The 20522-nt window shown below is 34.4% G+C and overlaps 1 protein-coding gene across 5 annotated transcripts in view; it reads right to left on the bottom strand.

Moving 5' to 3' along the window:
- smog (G-protein coupled receptor 158 smog) overlaps positions 1-20522 on the bottom strand; it is a 45978-nt gene that overhangs the window by 13644 nt on the left and 11812 nt on the right. For all 5 annotated transcript variants that reach the window (XM_066285171.1, XM_066285169.1, XM_066285172.1 and 2 more), the window contains exons 2-3: positions 15470-16056; positions 8238-8389 (exon numbers count right to left, since the gene is read on the bottom strand). In XM_066285171.1, coding sequence (XP_066141268.1) covers positions 8238-8389; positions 15470-16009 — 692 coding nt within the window. In that variant the 5' untranslated portion in view covers positions 16010-16056. The remainder of the gene's footprint in view (positions 1-8237; positions 8390-15469; positions 16057-20522) is intronic.

Below are 20522 nucleotides of genomic sequence, written 5' to 3'. Positions count from 1 at the left end.
AATTGGAAAGTACTACCACAGAAAACGTTAGTTTCTCGTCGTGAAAGATCAGTTCCCGGTCGCAAAGTTAGTAAAAAACGCATCACTCCACTTCTTTGTGTAAATGTTTCCAGGTGCCCTCAACTTCCAATCTCGATAATGGAAAAAAATAAACATTCGCGCTGTTTTAAACATGTCGATATGAGTGGAAAGTCTGTTATTTATAAAAATCAAACAAATGCGTGGATGGACAGCAACATTTTTGCTGAATGGTTTGAAAAAGATTTCATACCAAAGGTTAAAGAACATCAATTAAAAAAGGGAACAGAGAGAAAACTGTTTTTCTGATGGACAATGCTACATAGCATTTTACATGTGACTTCTTTACCAGAAAAATGAATTTATAAAAGTTATGTTTTTGCCACCTAATGTAACTTTACTCATACAGCCATCAGATCAAGGGATAACCGAATGCTTCAAACGACTTTATAGAAAGCAATTGCTAAAACAATCCTGTTTACATTTCCCTCGAATGAAGAGGGGGTGATAGAGAAACATAAAAAACTAAACTTAAAAAATGACTTTTACGTGGTGGCAAATGCTTAGAACAATATTCGAAACACTATATTAAAAAAAGCTTGGAGAAAACTTTTGAAGAAATAAATGAACAAAAAAGAACAGTAGATGCAAATGTTGAAGAAACTATCAATATAGTGCATAGATTACCAGAATGTGATTGTGATAATAATGATGTAATGCGATGTTTCAGTGCGATAAAGACAATAGTAGTGATGAAGATAACAAAAATTCTCCACGAATAGAAGCACCAAGCGAAAGTAACGATGAGAATATACCTTCTCATATTGAAGCATTTGAGTGATTTAAAAAAAGACTCCAATGGTTTGAGGCACAACAGGAATGTAATTCTACGCAACAATTTGTAATATAAAATGTATGTGATTTAGTGACAAAAAAGATAATCGACGCTTAAATGTTAAGAGAAACAATTAATTTCGTTAATTTCTATTTAAATAAATGATGTTTAATGCAGACAAAGCAATTACTCTGTTATCTGAATACTCTGCTATCTGTATACTTTTGTCTCCCTATTAACTCGGGATACGGGAGTTTCAATTAAACTAGTTTGAAACACAAATTCGTGTTGAAACTAGTTCCTTAGTTTACTGAAAATGATTCTGTAGTCAACAAAAAAAAGAGTTCATATGCGTGTTTTGAATGAAGTTTTGCTCAAATTAAAGTTTTAGGTTTCTTCGTTGCCAGACCGGCCAGCTCCATTCGTACTAGAGAACATGAAGTAGAAATGTCTTAGGAAACAGAAAGGAAGGCGCTAGAGTTAAATAAATTCCACTCATATAAAATGCAAATCCTTCAACAACTTTTTGACGACGATCTTGACAAAAGGATTCAATTTTGTGAAACAAGCACAGATGTTATAAATGACAACCGAAATATTTCATAAAACATTTGCTTTAGTGATGAGTGCACGTTTTTCCCTAACGACTATGTCACCAAACAGAATTGTCGAAACTGGAACGATGGAAATCCCCGACGATTTAGAGTAGGTGATACATACATAGTATCCACAAAAAGTAAATGCCCGGACTGATATTCTTGGGAATGTCGTTATTGGTCTTTTATTCATAGAGAAAAACTTGCTGGTCAGCTCTAATTAAATCTACTAGAAGAGATAATACATCAATCAATAACAGAGAATATACAAAATCAAGTTGACGCAGCTGGTAATAGCATTCTACAAGAAGATCTTCATTTTCAAAAAGATGGAACTCCACCACATTATTTTCTTCCTGTTAGGCAGTGGTTACGCAGCACGTTTCCTGGCAAATAGATTGGCCGAAAAAGATCAATTGAGTGGCCGCCGCGATCGCCCGATTTAACACTCTGGATTTTTTTTTTCGGCGCATCTTAATTCTGATGTTCATAAACCTCAGCGCTAAGATTTGGAAGAATTGAAGAGGAGGGTGCAGCTGCGTTTAGGGAAGTTCAAGTAGAAGTTTTGCTGAATATTAGAGTGAAGTTTTAAAACAGATTTATTACTGTTTAGAAAACAATGCGAAGAATTTAGAACACTTAAAACATTAATAAACCGTTTTTCTACAATACTATTGATACCGAAACGTATGCACGATTTGCACAAGATTGTTTGAAAACCTCTCTATGGAAAAAAAGTAAAAATTGGAGAGGTAATTGAAAGACGTTTCGAATGATTTATAACTCAACCTCCCTTTTCATTTAAGCTTTTAGTGGTTGTTTCCACCTCTTTTAGAGGGTCCATGCAATTGAATAGAAAACCGACTCGAAGAATGTCTCCCTTGAAAATAAAATCGACGTGTTCCCGTATATTTGCGTAATTTCCATAATCACCACAATGTCGAGAGAGGTGCGATTTCAAATTGACACACTGTATGTATGTAAATAATTGTAGCTACGTTCTAATATGTAGCTTAAAGACTTCTGCGAACAACGAAAACATCAGTTACTTTTAATAAGAAATGATTTCCAATATCTTATTTCCTTCAAGTAAGTGCACTTCGGGCTAGATGAGTTGAAATTATTTCGCTTGAAATACCTGGCAGACTTCACAAACTACAAGAGAAATTATATTAAACTTGTGATCGGTGTTCGCCAGTTTTAGGAGAGTTTGGCAGCCTTCCAATTTAAATAAATACTGCAGTGGAATTAGGCAAACACTAAATTGAAATGCACCCCCGAAATCGATTTCGATATAATTGAAATCAGAAAAGCAGGCCGTTTGATGTAAAATTAACAAGCTTATTGAATTGAAATTTAATGGATCCATAAGGCCTTGTGCAGAGATGGTGTTTGATTATTGATAATAGGGCCACTTGTTAAATAATTAAATCGTTGCTGGCGTGGTCCGTCGTTGGCATGTTGTTTTTGGTGTAATTTAATTTCCTCACACAGGGCGAACCAAAAGTGTTCAGGAGATTGCTGTTATTAGTATTAAATGATTTCTTTAAGTGAACCATTGTGGTGTATACAGGGTAAATCATAAATTGCATTTTTTTTCACTCCAGTAAAACGCTAAAATATTAAATGATTTTTCCCGTGGGATTTTTCTGCCGTTTTGCCTAGGGCTTCAACGCATTTAAAGCACATGACGTGTACGAAGTCCGTATGGCGCCATATTTGTAAAAAATTAGAGACGATTGATATCGAACTTAATATTCAGGACGTGAGGTACAAAGCATGATTGCCGGCTCCTTGAACAAACTCTGTTTTTTACACTTTATCGACTACCGCTTAGATTTCATCCCCAAGTAACTGAAAACGTAATTGAACTTTAAACTCTTAAATTACGACGGTAGTAAAGTAAGAGCCGGCGACTTCGATTGCTTTACTTGCTTAACGAGGAAACAGCCTAATCATTAACCTTTCATTAAATTCTCATCTCTTAGAGCCATTTTCAAACTTTAACTCCCTGTACCTCACGAACGAAGATTTGCGAAAGTTGCGACGACTCTAAAATTCTCCGAACAACACTTTACGTTACACCACAAAGTTCATGACCAATATTGAAATAGTTCAATTCAAAGTTTTATTAGATTTGTGTTTTGTTCACTGAATTATCATTTGCCTATAAAATTTCAAGACTTAATCTATATTCGATTGAGGTAGGTCGTTCCTGTAAGATTTTTCGAATTTTTAATAGCTCTTTTTTATCTTTTTGAGCGGAACGATTTAAAATTACCTAGACCGTACTCATTTACTTCCCCCTCAGAGCTGAAATCCAGGATTTTTACAACCTAAACCATAAATTTTAATGAGCCATTAATATAACCAGCTTATAGGCGATTAATAATGGATGAACTAATCCAATTAAAGATTTTATGTTCTTGCCTTTGCGCTTATGAATGACTCTATTCAGTTTATATTTCAAAGTCCAATTTCTAACTTAATTACATTCTTTCGAGCTCCAGCGGCCCCTTTGGCATCAAACTTAAATGAGTTCGTAATTAAATTTCGAACGATTCTTGCTTTAATTAATGCTACCGTTGACCTCGGCTCGTTTTCTCAAGCCGTAAACGGAGTGGTCAATTTCATTTTTTTTTTCAAAGGGAAATATTGATGTTAAAACCAATCAGATTTTAGGTATATTTAGACAATTGAAAACTAAATGGCTTTAAGATATCTACAGCGTGTCAATTTGAAAATAACCCACCTTCGACATTGTGGTCCTTATAGAAAACATGTAAATGTGCAAAAAGTCGTCGATTTTATTTTTAAAGGGGACATACTTTAAGTCGGTTGTCAATTAAATCGCATGTACCCTCTAGCGGGGTCGGAAATGACCATTAAAATATTAAATAGACGGAAACTTAAGTAATATCTGATTTAAATCGTCTTTCTATTACCTTCAACCATTTAAAAAGTGATAATAACAACATAATATTACTTATATAAATATTATAATATTTTAATGATCGATACAGGTCACAACAAAACCAACATGTAATATTTCTCGTTCAAAGTCGAAGAAAATTTGGTTCTAATGTTCCGTGCTACATATTCACAAAAATTATAAAGCACCACATATTTAAGGGAAACTTAAGAGCTGAAAATTATCTACAAATGTTACCAAACATTTTTCCAGAATTAAAAAAAAAATAGAACATTGGCAAAATAAAACAAAATTTATTGTCAGCAAGATGGAGCACCAACACATAATCCCCACATTATAACGAATTATTTAAATGAGGAATTTGCTAATCCACGGATTGCTACTAATGAACATAATAAATGGCCACCTAGTTCCTCTGATCTTTCTATATTGGACTTTTTTCATAGAGCTACTTGAAAACCGAAACTCGCAGTGTCCAATGGAAACGTTTTGAAGATTTACTTGAAGGTACGCTTGAAGCCTTTAGCCATCTGCAGTTAAATTTAATTTAATTTAATTTAAAAAAGTAAATGCTTCAACACGAATAGAAAAAAAACTCTAGACTATGTTTAGGAGTAGGTGGAGTTTTTGAATAACTGCGACAAAATAGGCTTTTTAATTAAAATTTCTGTTTGCACGTAATCCTTTTAGATAGGTGCCTTATTAATAATTAATCGCTTTTTTCTGTGTTTTACGTGAAAGCTTCCCAACATCGTCACGTATACAGGGTTATTCACGCTATACGGCTCGGAATATTGTGGCCAAAATACGAGGTTTTCTAAAAATTTTTCTTTTGGGTTATATGGGGATCTATTATGGCTACTTTTTAAAATTATTTTCATATTATACAGGGTGTCCCAAAAGTGCTAAAAGTATCAAAGTTGAGTTTTTTTAAATGGAACCCCTTGTATATTGTTGCATTTTTGGATTCTCCGATCAAAATAAATGTGTGTTTTAATAAGGTTTACAATACCTAGCACTTACGGTTTTTGAAATAATTTAAATTTTGTAAAAATTTGGCCTAATTTTCATGTTTTAACCACTTAAACAGTATTTAAGTTATGTAAGCGTAATTTACAGTGTAGTGTAATAATGGATCATACTTTATATCCCAATCATGAAAAACTTGCCAGCTTATACAGGGTGTGCAAAAATTAAAACTATTCAAATGAGGACTTTAAGTGGCTATAACTGGATTAATTTAAATGCAATGCCATATTTTTTAACTTACCAGGATATGTAGTTTTTAAATACCCATCGAATGGTACTAGGATGTTCATAGCTAAGTCTTCGCGTTTTTGCAGAATGCACTAAATAATGGCTCCTTGCGCCATTTGGCGTCTTTTAGTTCAAAGTTCCAATGTATCTAGTTGCCTATGATATTTCAAAATATCAGATAGTTAATTTAGTTTATTTTTTAGTTTAGTCTGCAAAGGTACTTTTTTTCTAGAGTGTGTAATGTACCCTCAGGCTACGCCTATGCCTATGCAATCCGTCCGATCATGTCCGTGATGACCATATGTTGGGAACCCATTTTCTTCCTGTAAGGGTTGCCCTGCATAAAGGAACTTTCACTCTTTTATCCTTATCAAGACAAAGGTCTAAATTCATCCATATTTGGTCAAAATCTTTACAGCTGCAATTCCCCGTAAATTCTCAATTTTTGCCTTTGTCTCAAAATACGGTTTAAGGATTTAAAAAGTTACCAACTGTGGATTGACCCTGTTAATGGGTACCGATCCCCTGATTGGGTATTTAAGCTACCCCGAATCCCATAAACTCTCTATTACTCTAAAAATCCTCTCTAATGTCAAGATCATTTTAGTTTTTACCGATTAATACATAAAAGGAATTGTCTACAATACGCCTCCAACAACTCCACAGGATATGAAAACACGTATAAGAGACGCGTTTGAAACTGTTACTCCGCAAATGTTGTCCAGAATTAGCGGTGGTTTTGAAAAAAGAATTTGTAAGTGTTTGGAAATGGACAGTCGACATTTCGAACATCTGTAATAAATATTTTGTTTCCGTTTTATGTTATACTTGATATGTGATTTAGAACTTTGAACTAAAAGACGCCAAATGGCGCAAGGAGCCATTATTTAGTGCATTCTGCAAAAACGCGAAGACTTAGCTATGAACATCCTAGTACCATTCGATGGGTATTTAAAAACTACATATCCTGGTAAGTTAAAAAATATGGCATTGCATTTAAATTAATCCAGTTATAGCCACTTAAAGTCCTCATTTGAATAGTTTTAATTTTTGCACACCCTGTATAAGCTGGCAAGTTTTTCATGATTGGGATATAAAGTATGATCCATTATTACACTACACTGTAAATTACGCTTACATAACTTAAATACTGCTTAAGTGGTTAAAACATGAAAATTAGGCCAAATTTTTACAAAATTTAAATTATTTCAAAAACCGTAAGTGCTAGGTATTGTAAACCTTATTAAAACACACATTTATTTTGATCGGAGAATCCAAAAATGCAACAATATACAAGGGGTTCCATTTAAAAAAACACAACTTTGATACTTTTAGCACTTTTGGGACACCCTGTATAATATGAAAATAATTTTAAAAAGTAGCCATAATAGATCCCCATATAACCCAAAAGAAAAATTTTTAGAAAACCTCGTATTTTGGCCACAATATTCCGAGCCGTATAGCGTGAATAACCCTGTATATATTGGCGAGCATAAAATTCGGATCACTTTAGTATTTTCGAAATTTTTGCCTTCCTAACTTCCAAAAAAATAAAAAAGGATAGCCTTTATCGATTCTGAGGTTCTTTAAGCTTGTTAAGGGTAAATGGTAAAAAAAAACACGATCCTGTACCCAAATAACCGATGTATTGTACAGGTGTCCATGACCCAAGCACTGTAACATTTTTAAACACAATTTTGTGCTATCGAAAAAAAACTCATAATGACATTAATATCGTGTATTTCCCCCTCTTTTTGCCTTTCTACTGTTAGCGCAACTTGAAGTTAAAGAGAACACCTTTAACCAATTCGCCTAAAGTGAACAACAATTGAATGGAACTGATGAAGAGGATGCATAGATATTGAGGGTATTTTATCAATCTTTTTTTTTCATGGTAGAACCATACAGAATCGTAAACATTTTCCCAATGATCCGAAATTTCATGAAGCAATGCCGGTATGCCAGCGAAAAATATCACTTCTCTTTCAATACATTTATATTTCAAAATTTCGAAGTGACCCGAATTTTATGCTCGCCAGTGTATTTCTGGAGGCGCTTCAAAAGGGGAACACGACAATTTAAACAAATACAGAGTGTTCTATTAAAAAAAAGAAATTTGGTGTATACCTCAAAAATGGTTAGATGAACAAGAAATCTGATCTTACCACTGAATTTGATGTAAACATTTTTTTGAGAATTCATTTCAAAATTCCAAAGTTTTTTTCATTAAAAAAAATCACACTAGGGATCTCATAATGCAACAATTTAAATTTCACCCTGTACTACAGAAACAAAGCGACATATGAAAAAACTGTTTACATCATTATTTATTTCTCAGAAAAATAGTACAGTATTGCATAAAGTATTTTTAAATATCTTCATTTCTAAGCGGGAGTTCTTAATAATCCAATCTAAAATGGGACGCTGAGTACTTCAAAACAGACGTTACAAACGGTCAATAAGGTTTCAAGCACCCTCAAGAATGGAAAAGTCCTGAAGGTTTTAATACCGTGGCTGAATTTCTAGATAATCATCAGATCAGGTAGCACTTTGTACAATAGCAAAGGTTGGTGTAGTATAAAAAAGGTAGTATGCATACCTTGTAAAATTTATGCTTCCACTTTCAATTGCTTCGCCACTGATCCCTGAATCGGTAATCAGAGTAGAGTTACCAGGAAAGAAAAATCCAGGGCGACAAACACAATGATAATTTCCCCTTTGGTCGGTCCTCAGGTCCCGCCCTCCAACACACTAAAAAATATATATAGGGTATAAAAAAATTTGGTCAAGGGATTATGCCCAACACGGTGGTGATTAGGATGTTCCAAATTTTACGCCTATTTTCTAGATTGTAGAACTTCATGCTTTAAACGAGATGCCTAGATATACTATACAGGTCGAATTCGGAAAAGTAAAACGAAGAAGTTCATCTGAACTTGTATGATTTCAAGATTAATAGCCGAAATATAGACCTTTCAAGATCCTTATACACTGACTTTCAAAAAAACCGCAACACCAAGAAGAACACATCGTACATGTTTGAAATTCTGGCATTACGTTGGGTCGGGTGATAGATAAAAACGATCAAAATATCAAAAGAAAATTATTGTGAATAAGTGAAAAAATTTAATAATAATTTAATAATGGGTGGTATCTCCTCTTAAATTAATACATTCCTGTAAGCGACGTGGCATGCTTAAAATTAAATTGTCAATATCTTCCTGTGGTATTGTATCCCAGGTAATCTGCACCTGCTCGCGGAGTTCATCTATGGTCTCTGGAGGGCGAGCTAAACGTTGAAGTCTCCGACCCATTATATCTCATACATGCTCTATTGGGGACAAATCTGGAAACCGAGCTGGCCAAGGCAAAGTATCCAAATTTTCAGTTTCCAAATACCTCAAAGTATCGTTGGCTACATGTGGTCGCGCATTATCCTGTTGAAATGTGCTTCCAAGATGGTCGTGCATGTATGGTACAGGAACCGGTTCTAAGACACTATTAATGTACCTCTGAGCATTTAACCTATTAGGTCGTGTAGTATGAAATGAGTAGATTCTCGAAATGCCACATTCAACTGCGAATAACTTCACTCTAAATCTATATTTGGACTTGACTTTTTTATGTGGAAAAGGCACATTCTTCCTCTTTCGATCAGAGTTTAAAGTGTTAAAAATTATTGAAAACTTTTTTTTTTTTTTAATTTTTGTGCAGCCATGCAAAATAGTGAAATTCGTGTGTTAATGAAATATGAGTTCCGCCGTGGAACCACAACAGCTCAGACGGCTCGCAATATTAATTATGTGTTTGGTACTGAAGTCACTTCACAGCAAACAGTATCTCGTTGGTTCATGAAATTTCGTTCTGGAAATTTTGACCTAACAAATGAACCACGTGGACGATCTGAAACTCAAGTGGATAACGATCATCTGAAAGCCGTGGTGGAAGCGAATCCACGTCAAAGTGCGTTCGAATTTTCGTTAATATTCAGTGTAACCAAAAAAACAATATTGACTCATTTGGCTAAAATTGGTGAGGTGAAAAAGCTGGACAAGTGAGTACCGCATGAGTTGAGCGACATACAGAAAGAACGACGTCTCGAAGCTTGTGTTTCTTTGTTGTGCCGGTATAATAACGATCCATTTTTGAATCGGATTGTTGCTTGTGATGAGAAATGGATCCTATATGACAATACCAGACGTTCATCGCAGTGGTTGGATCAAAATGAACCACCAAAACATTGTGCGAAAAAAAATCTTCATCAAAAGAAGCTTATAGTGTCCGTTTGGTGGTCCAACGCAGGTGTCATCTATCACAGCTTCATGAAACCTGGTGAATCGATTACGGCTGATGTCTACTGCCGACAACTGACCGAAATGATGAGACAACTGACGGTTAAGCAGCCAAGATTAGTCAATCGAAGCGCACCGCTATTGTTGCGCGACAACGCTCGGCCCCACACCGCACAAGTCACCTCGGCCAAGCTACAGGAGTTGGAATTGGAAACTCTTCGTCATCCACCGTATTCACCCGACTTAGCACCCACTGATTACCACTTCTTTCAAAATTTGGATAACTTCTTGGTAGGGAAAACATTCAACTCCAACGAGGCTGTCAAAGCTGCGTTCCACGAGTTTATCGACTCCCGGCCTGCAGGCTTTTACAGCAGGGGAATCAATAAACTTCCCGTTAAATGGCAGAAGTGTATTGATAATGGTGGTGCATATTTCGATTGACAATAAAAACATTTCATATGAAAAAAAAATGACTAAAGTTTCAATGCAATTCTACTCATTTCATACTACACGACCTAATATCATAAATGAAAACAAGAGGAGACCGACTACCATACTGAATGGCACCCCAAACTATGACACCTGGTGTTAAACCAGAATGACGCCTTTCCAAAAAGTCCAAATTTAATCGCTCTCCTCTGCGCCTTCTAACCATTCGTAACCATTCATCAGATCGCCATAAAAAAATCGGCTCTCATCACTGAACACGATTCTTCTCCACTCATCCACCCATTGCACTCTCAGACGACACCACTCCAGTCGAGCCACCCTGTGGTTTCGTGATAATGGAAGCCGACGCATAGGACGATATGAATTTAGTCCAAAACTTCGAATTCTGCGATACATGGTACTAAGGGAGACCCTTCCATCTAGGGTGGCTACCCAGTTAGCACCAAGAGACGGAACTGTTTCAAACGGGGCGCCTATCGCTGAACGACGAAGTCGCCGGTCTTCGCGTCGGTTCGTCATTCTTGGACAGCCACTACCACGATGACGATTTACTGACCCATCGTTAGACCAATCTCTCCAAGCTCTTAGCACTGTTGATGCGTTTCTGTCCAATCTACGTGCAATTTCGCGGCAAGGTAAACCTGCCTAATGCATACCAACAATTCTTCTCCTTTCAAAGGTAGTTAACTGCCGATAAACTGCATTTTGGCGTACACGAGGCATTTTGCACTACCACACATTCAATATGGTACTAACATTAATACCTTTATCGCTATCCGCCTGTAAAAAAAATTGCAAAAAGAACGATCGTCACAGATAAAAAAGTAAAGAAAAACTTCATATCGCATTAAAATAAGAACTTGAAATTTTTATCATTTTTTTCTCTTTACAAGTCTAAAATCATACCAAAATTTCAAATACATACAATGCGTTCTTCTTGGTATTGCGTTTTTTTTGAAAGTCAGTGTAGTTTATCGTTTATAGCTAGTAAAAGTTAAATTAAAAAGTATTTAAATTAAAATTCGTTTTCGTAGTAAGATTTCCAAAATGGGCATGTTTATATCTAATGGGCTATAATTTTTCTGCTTTTACGTCACTTTGTTCAGTTCGTGTATTTGTTTCTCATTTTTAATAGTTTTGAAACTAAAAATCGGTTTATTACGAAATCAAAAATAATGTTTAAATTGGACAAGCAGCTCATCGAACGATCAGTGGCATATGATAAAAAAAACATTCGGATGATACACCATGTATATATTCCCGCTGATTTGAAGTTTTAACGACGTCCTCACGCTAAAGAGCAAAACCAACCTCTATTCGGATAGCAAAGCTTCAAAAAGTTAACATCACCATTTTCTCTGTATATTGTCAATTAAGGGTACAATACAGCCGCAACAAAACAATACTTCAAGCAAGAAATAAAGGACAGGGAGGAAATATTGCTCGTCGTTAATTTGAAACGGTATTATATTTTTCTCATTGATTTACAGCGTATCGATGCAGAACGACATTTTCCCTCGACAAATTCCAAAGGAGATAATCAATCATTAATATGTAAACAATATATGAATGTCAAACCAAACGCGAACAAAAAACGTGTTATAAATCTATGACAAAACAGACAAAATTTATGGTAAAGTAGTATGATGCAATTTGATTAATGCTTCCCATATTTGATTAACGATTTTTCGTTTTTGAGAACGTGATAAGCCGCTTTTAGCGGTCAAACTAATGAGAGCTCACAGCTACCCTTCAGCTGTGTCGCTGTGTCATCAAATTAATAACCGATAATACTACTTATCCGTGTATTGGCCGCACTCATAATCTATCATTAGCAAGTTTGGCTGATTAGCAAAATTATAATTCAAATTGTCCCAATTTTGTCTTCCACAAATTTCATAGGAAACTGAATTACGGCTTAGTGAAATTACATTGTCGACTGCGGTGCTCTTTCATGTTTATGCAATGAGTTATAAACTTATTTTGAGCTCTGTTTGACCGCATTTTTCCAACGGGATTTTAAAATGCAAACAAACAAAAAGGTTGAACATATTATAATTCAACACCCAAATTGAAACAATTACGGTTTAAAAGATTATCTTACGCTTTCCGAAGACACTAACCACGAAAGGCTGATGCAGGACGATCGGATATTCCCCGAAAGGTGACTCAAAAGGGACCAAAATAATATTTTAAAAAATCCTTTCGGTGGTATTATATAAGTTTTTTGTTCCTGCATTGATCCAATAGATTCGATCTTGAGTTTGGAAAAAGTTTTTTCGATAAAATCTATGTTTTTGTGAATTAATATTCAATTACCATGGACGCTCGATTATGTGAACCAATGCCAACTAGGGGTGCTCATATAATCAACAGTACTTTATTCGCGATGATTTATCGTTTTATCCGCGTTTTCCACTTAACTAAAGTATTATGCAATATGTTTTTGTACTTTTTCCACGGCTAAACTCTTTTACAATGCCCGATCTCTGCACTTTCGCAGAACTGACAATTCATCAACATCGAATATGTTTCTTTCCCTCCATTGAATAACCTTATTAAATGCGCCTGCAGCTTGTGATGGGGATACGCCGACTCTTTCTGTATAATTTTCAACTTCATCCCCACCTCATTTCATATCATTATCATCATCATTATCGCTTTGTTGCTCGTCTACCCGATCATCGTTCCGCTGGTGAATATCATGTTTTGAACAATCAGTCTGTAATCTTTCTTTGCTTAATTCTGTAGAAAATTCACTTATGCAGATACGAAGGAGAGCCAATTGAAACCCTTAAAAATGATATCAAACTTACTTTATTAAAACCATATCAAAAACGAAAATGTAATTTCGCAAAGTATTCCCAATTACGTGGAATACACCTCCTCCGTTGTTTTAGAAGTGCTTGAAAGCCCGGAAAAAAATTTTTTGATTGTCTGCATAGCCAATCATGCACCACTTGAATCTCTTCGACATTAGTTTGGAATTTCTGTCCATCTAAAGCCTCTTTAACGTGACCAAAAACATGATAATCGCTGGGGGCGAGGTCAGATAAATCTGAAAGGTGTCGTAGACATTCTAACTTCAAATCTTGGATGAATTCCGCCGTTGTGAGGGCAGTATGTGAGAACGTATTATCATGCTGTAGAAGAACGCCATTACTCAGAGATTCTTGCCTCAAAAATAGGTTTGAGACGGTTGTTCAGAAGTTCTGAGTATGTAGCACTTGTAACTGTACCTCCACAAGGCATATAGTCTTTTAAAATTACCCTTTTAACATTCCAAAACAGGATCAACTTAAACTTTCCTGCCGAGAATTGGGTGCGAAATTTTTTTCATCCCCTTCTTAATTTTTCCAAAATATTCTTTACTTGCTTCTTTGATTTTAGTTTGATGATAATGCGCCCAGGATTCATCTCCAGTGACAATCCTGATCAGTCTTCTGTTTAATGCCCACGCAAGAGTTCCTCACAACAATCAACATTTTGTTGTTTTAATTCTGAACGAAATTACTTTAAAAATAATTTACAAAAATGATTCCTTCCAATTTATAACATGTAAGTCCACGAGTAGTTTTTTTGGGGCGTTTTTACGGTGTTTATTTGGCTCTGCCTCCTACATACAATGTGTTCGTTTGAAAATTAACCATTCCATATATTATAAAAACGAAAATATGTATGAAAGTGTTGATTAAAGTAGTTTTCCAGGTTGCCAGGGGGAGCACTTGATATTATCTCCGTAGGCCTAATAGTCAGCCCTTACCACCCTGCTGCCACCACTTGAAAAATTTAAATAGCATCCCTGGCCGAGTTGCATCTCACATAAAAGGTAATTAGAAGTAAAAAATATTGATGCATTAAGAAATTAGAATTGTCGAAGCGTTTTTCAAAAAATCATGGAAAAACGAAAGAACAGTCAATTTAATGTTATTTATCAATGAAGTTAAAAACGTGACCTTACCCGTAGCGAATGTGTGGAAATAATGTTTTCGATCAGTAATTTTAGTAAATTTAAAACGTAAGATGTTTTAAATAATTTCCATTTTGCATTAAACACAAACACAGTCTGCTTTTGAATTCCTGTCGGACCCTTTAAAAAGTGTTTCTAGTAATGATCCGGAATACTGCAATAAAACGATTTTTAGTTCATCAATGTCTTCATGATTTCATTCAGAAACAATCGATTTAAGGTGACCGAATAAGAAAAAATCACGATGCATTAAATCAGGAGACGTTGGGGGCCATTCTATTGCTCCTCTTCTGCTAATCCATCTGTCTGTAAATTGGTCATCAAGCCATTGTCGCAGCGGCATGACATAATGTGGCGGTCCTCCGCCACATTATGTTCTTGTCCTATCTCTGTATCCAATCATCGTTAAAATTTCAATTTTAAAGGTTTCAGTTAAGTACGGCATTTTAGACGATTTTTCGACAAACGATGTTTCTCACAAAACAATAAAATAATAAATATCCTCGCTCAATACAACTGTAATACGATGCTGCTCTTCTTACTTGTTCGACGTTGTGATAAGACGCCAACCCAGATGGACAAAAAGTGATAAACGAATGCCTTTTGGCGCGCCATTTTTAAATTGTGTAACAATTTTATTGAGTTAAATCAGATTTCTTCATTGTTCGAATTAGTTGATGTTTGTTAAATACCTTTTAAACAACAAGGGATAAAAATTTGACATTTTGTACGCATGCGTAACTTGGCATACGCTTTAAAAAAATCATAAAAAATTCGAATTGACATATAAAAAAATAGGCTATGACATCATATCTTAAATTTGGGACACCCTGTATAAAATTTTTTTACATCACAAAGAGCGCACTTGAAAATATAAATCGTACGTGTCCGAGTATATTTCCAGAAAAAAACTATCTCTAATTTACTAAATTTATTCCAAGTTAGAGGCTCACACTGTATATAACATTCTTATATATACCTCTCCGTTCACTTAATCAAGATCAAAGCTGTTCGCTCTATAGAACCTAATGTATGGTTCGATTTAAGTGTATACTTTGTCGGATAATTCATATAATCGGGCGCTTATTGTGTATATTGATGGAACCGAATAATTACCTTTTGTGTGTCATCGCATCTATGCACCCCTCCAAATATTTCAGATAGATTAACATCGCATTGATCCAGTTCGATCTTGAAAAACAGTCCAATCTTCACCGTTAATCTTCGGTGGGTATAAATGTAAAACCAATGTCCTCCAGAGAATACACACTCTTTAATCGGCTTGCCCCATCCTTCCTCGGTCGATGTAAAAGCAGTCCAGAATATTTCTGTCTCGGCAGATCGGTTAGAGAATGTCTTTAGGTGTGACTGCACGTTCAATGCCAACATTCTTTCATTTCCCTTCAATAAAATAAGCCCGGAAATATCCGGTTGGGTCCATAAAAGTTTTCGGAATGTCAATGAAATATTCATGCTCTGGGAATGATCTCCAAGTTTCCTCTCGATATTTGTGACTAATGTAGTCATATTGTTGTTCAGTCTGGTTGGAGTGATAACATTTGAAAGGGTGCGAATTTTACAATTTTCATGACGTGATTGATATGTCGAATACACAGGACTGAGAAGGAGAAGAAGGAGAGTAAAAGTTTTTTTCATGTCGTCATTACTTCACAGTGGAAGAGAAGTTTATTGTTCTTGAAAATCTGAAACAAAACAACTGAGCATTATTAAGAGCCACTTTTTCAATATCCTGTCAAAAACTTGTCAATTAATTTAAGTAAGAGCGGTAAAATTGGTTGCTCTACTTCGGAGTCCTTAAAGTCGACCGCTAAGCCTGTTTTAAAGGCCGGAAGAGACTCACATTAGTGGTTGGTCAATTTCTAATTATTTGATATGTACAGTATTGGCCAAAAGTAGAGAAACATTGCGAAAACTCTCTTTAATATGTAAGAAGTTAAGCTAAAATATTTCTCTCAAGTCGAACAACATATTTGGTTATACATATGCATAACATTTTGGGCAATTAAAAATTTAAACAATATATAAAAATAAATTCCATTAGACAAAAATATAGAAACATTATAAATAAAACCTTGTTATGCCTTTAAATCTTCCACTTCAGTTTTAAATTAATCTCTGAATGTATACAGGGTGAATCTTGAGTAGAGGCTTTCCTTTTCACATGACATAGACCTCAAAAAAACCAAACAAAAGCACTATTTAACATTTTTTCGAAATCTCAAAAACAAGTGAGATGTGCGCGTATGAAAGTTTTAATAAACAACAAAACCGTTAATTATTATTCACTCTAGGCCTGAATACGAAAGTTATTCGAAATTGTCGTAATTGGTTTCATTTACACAAATTGTCGCTTGTCTTATGCTCGATTCTGTACACGCCCTTAGAGGAGATTTTTTTCCTCGAATTATTTCTGCGACGTTTTCTATCGGCTCACGCAGCTCTGATATTGTCCAAATTTCAGTTTTAAACACCAAACTTTTCATGTAAACCTACAGATAAAAATTACATGGATTCAGGTCTAGTGATCTCATCGTCTTATTGGTCCATTGCGATCTATCAACCTGCTAGAAAATTTATTATTTAAAAAATTTCGTATTTTTTTTTAATTTTCTTCATACTCGCATAATTTAATTATTTCTGAGATTTCAAAAAAATGTTACATAAAGATTTTGCCCAGTTTTTTCATGCCTATATCGCGATAAAATGAAAACCCCTACTTAACCATGTATTATTTGGAGAAATGGTACGTGGAAAAACTTATTTAGTAGATCATAAAAATAAAATTGAAAGCCTTTTAACCAGTGCCATAAAATAAATTAAAATCGCTAAAAATTCGAAAATTATTAGATGTTTATTTCAAAAATAATAAAACGTTTTAAAGTTTCTTGGTCCGTGATACGAATTAAAAATCCAAGAAAATCAAAGTTAACAACTAGAAGGATGGACTGGAAAATCATTAATACTTCTAATCGAAACCCATTTGTGATTGATGATCTAGAAGTCAGTGTCAGAACAATTAGAAGAAGATTAGTTGAAAATAATATTTTCAGTCGTGGTTCGACATATAAATCCCCCTTTTTATCAAAGATAAATGTTAAAACGCGTCTTGAATTTGCTCATACCCACTTGAAATGCACCACTGATGAGTGAAAACGAGTGATTTTCAGTGACGAAACTAAAATTCATTTATTTGGTAGTGCCGGAATAATGCATGCAATGAGACCTATTAATGAAAAATTTAATAAAAAAACATGTTTTGCCGACAGTTAAACACGCCTGTAGATTACTGCTAGTATGGTGGTGTTTCCCTAGATTCGGAATAGAAATCAGGGAAAAATAAATCGTTTTATATATTGTGATATTATTAGAACTAAAATGTTACCGTATTCTAGAGAACTAATGCCATTAAAGCACCGGTTTCAGCATGATCACAACTGGAAAAATGCATTCAAATAGGTAAAAAAGTTCCTTTCCAGATAAAAATTACAAGTATTTCAATGGCCATCGCAATCTCTCAATCTAAACCCGATCGAGAATCTTTAGGAGATTGTACGACGTAAATGTCGAACAAATAAATGTAAAAATCTAGAGGAACACTTGAAAACATATACAGGGTGATTCTAGATAAGTGAGACAAGTAAATAACTTGAAATCGGGAAGATCTACAAAAAAAATGTTCAAACAAAGTCTTCTTTATTTTCGGGGCCTCAACTTTTTGTAATGTCGATTTTTTTTTCAAGGTCACCTTGACCTGTCTTTTGGGGTCAACTTCATTTTTTCAAATGTAACACCCAATTTTTTTTTGGAGATTCGAATTTTTTGTTGGCAGTAAAAATGTTTTTATTTGAAACATTTTTCGCTAAAAGTAACGAAATTCATAATAATAACAGACACAAAATAAAAAACATTTCATTAAACTTTATTAATTTATTTTAACACTTTTATTAATTTTGTAGTAAATTTTAATTTATTATAACAAAAATCAGCCAAATAGATGTTCGAAATGGTTCCCCTGCTGTTCAAGGCACTTAACAATTCTGTTTTGAAATGATCGTTCGGTATTTTCCAGCATTTGAGTTGTAATGTTTCCACAAGCGTTTTTGATCCGAATTTTCATGTGTTCGGAAGTATTTGGTACTCGACTATAAACTACTTGTTTTAAATGACCCCACAAAAAAAATCTGGTGAAGTCAAATCTGGTGATCGGGCTGGCCAGTTAACTTCACTACCACGCGCAATCCATCTTTGTGGGAAATGTTCATTTAAAACTTCTCTGACATTTCTAGCATAATGAGCGGGGTAACCGTCATATTGAAACCACATTGTCAACCTTTGCTCTAAATAAGCTGTTTTTAACTGTTAATTTGACTGTTTTAACAAAAATTTTATAAAATTGAACTTGTAGTATTCGCAGGATAAAAGTTTGGCATTATTATGAATATCATTACTTTTAGCAAAAAATGTTTAAAGTAAAAACATTTTTACTGCCAACAAAGAATTCGATTCACCAAAAAAAATTGGATGTTAAATTTGAAAAAATGAAGTTCACCCCAACAGACAGGTGAAGGTGACCTTGAAAAAAAAATTGACATTATAAAAAGTTGAGTCCATGAAAATAAAGAAGACTTTGTTTGAATATTTTTTTTATAAATCTTCCCGATTTCAAAATATTAACTTGTCCCACTTATCTAGAATCGCCCTGTATAATGCTCGGTTTTCAATTGAGAAATTTATTAATGAAAATTTAATTTACTCCACTGCCCAAGACACATGCTCTGAAAGGATTATTATACAAAATAGTAAAAGAAGTTCTTGTAAATAATTTTTTTCAACGTTATAATTAATTAATTTAAATGTTTGTTTAATTTTTGCCAAAAGTATTTTTAATTTTTTTTTTTTAATTAGTAATATGTATTATAGATAAACTTTCAAATTCTATCTAGAAACTCGTTTAACTTTAACTGTAATTTATATAGGGTGTCCCATATCAAGCTATGTTTGAAGATTACTCAAAAACGGTACGGTTGTAGAAAAAAATTTTAAAATCAAAGTTGTCCGGTGAAGAAGGGGTCATGTCATGAAGATAGTGGCTTTAGACCAAAACGTCATTTCAAGATCATTTCATGGGCAAGTTTTTTTTTAACGGCAACCCCATATCTTTTTATAGATCCTTATAGATCCTAAAAAATGTATCTTTTATTTGAATAATTTTTTATTACACGTTTTGCTGCAGAGTTATCCTTAATTTTTGTTTAATCTTTAGAATAGTCGGAATCTATTGCATTTTTTTCTATAGATATTTTGCAATGTATACTCTGTTTAAAACTCATAACAATCCTTCTATAAAATCAAAAAAGAAATTGTATCTATAAAAAAATATATTTTTTTAAAGTTGGCCAATTAATTTAATCTTTATCTGAAAAATTTATGGATGCAAATGTTCAAAAGAATGTCCTTCCTACTCCAAAAATGCCTCAACTCTCATTCGAAAAGAATTGTTTACGCGGCTCAACATCTCCCCATTTATCAATTGATACGCATTTTCAATTCTCTTTTTCGTGTCGTCTGCAGTTGTTCGCACTTCTGCATAAATTTTGTCCTTTAAAGAAATCCAGAGGAATAAATCTGGTGAGGTCAGATCAGGCTACCTAGAAGACCAGTTCACCAGACCGCCCAGTCCTACCCATCGATCTGGATACATGTTATCCACAGCCTCACGAGACATTCTAAAAAAATGAGGTAAACAGTCGTCATGCTGATGCCACATCATCCATCTTATCGCAAATGGAAGGTTTTCTAACAATTCCGAAAGATTATTAAGCAATAAATTACGATATATTTCTCCATTCAAATTTCCTTGGATAAAGAAAGGTCTAATTAAGTATTTCTCAATAATACTGCACCATACATTTACTGACCATGGTCTTTGATATTCAACTTCTCTAAGTCAGGGTGGTTTACAGTACTCCAAAAATGCAGATTATGGCTCACAATGGTTTGTAAATGTGGAGTCGTCCGAATACAAAACATTGAAGAAGAAATTTGAATTTTGATTTAATTGCTGTCTTACCCATTTACTAAAACTTACTCGGTTTTCTGAATCAATTTTATAGAGTTCCTAATGTGGTAAGGATGATATTTATTAACC

The sequence above is a fragment of the Euwallacea fornicatus genome, chromosome 8 (genome assembly GCF_040115645.1).
Source record: "Euwallacea fornicatus isolate EFF26 chromosome 8, ASM4011564v1, whole genome shotgun sequence".
Classification (NCBI taxonomy): domain Eukaryota; kingdom Metazoa; phylum Arthropoda; class Insecta; order Coleoptera; family Curculionidae; genus Euwallacea; species Euwallacea fornicatus.
The sequence above is the reverse complement of the archived record's forward strand: the minus strand, read 5'-3'. Positions and strand labels throughout refer to the sequence as shown.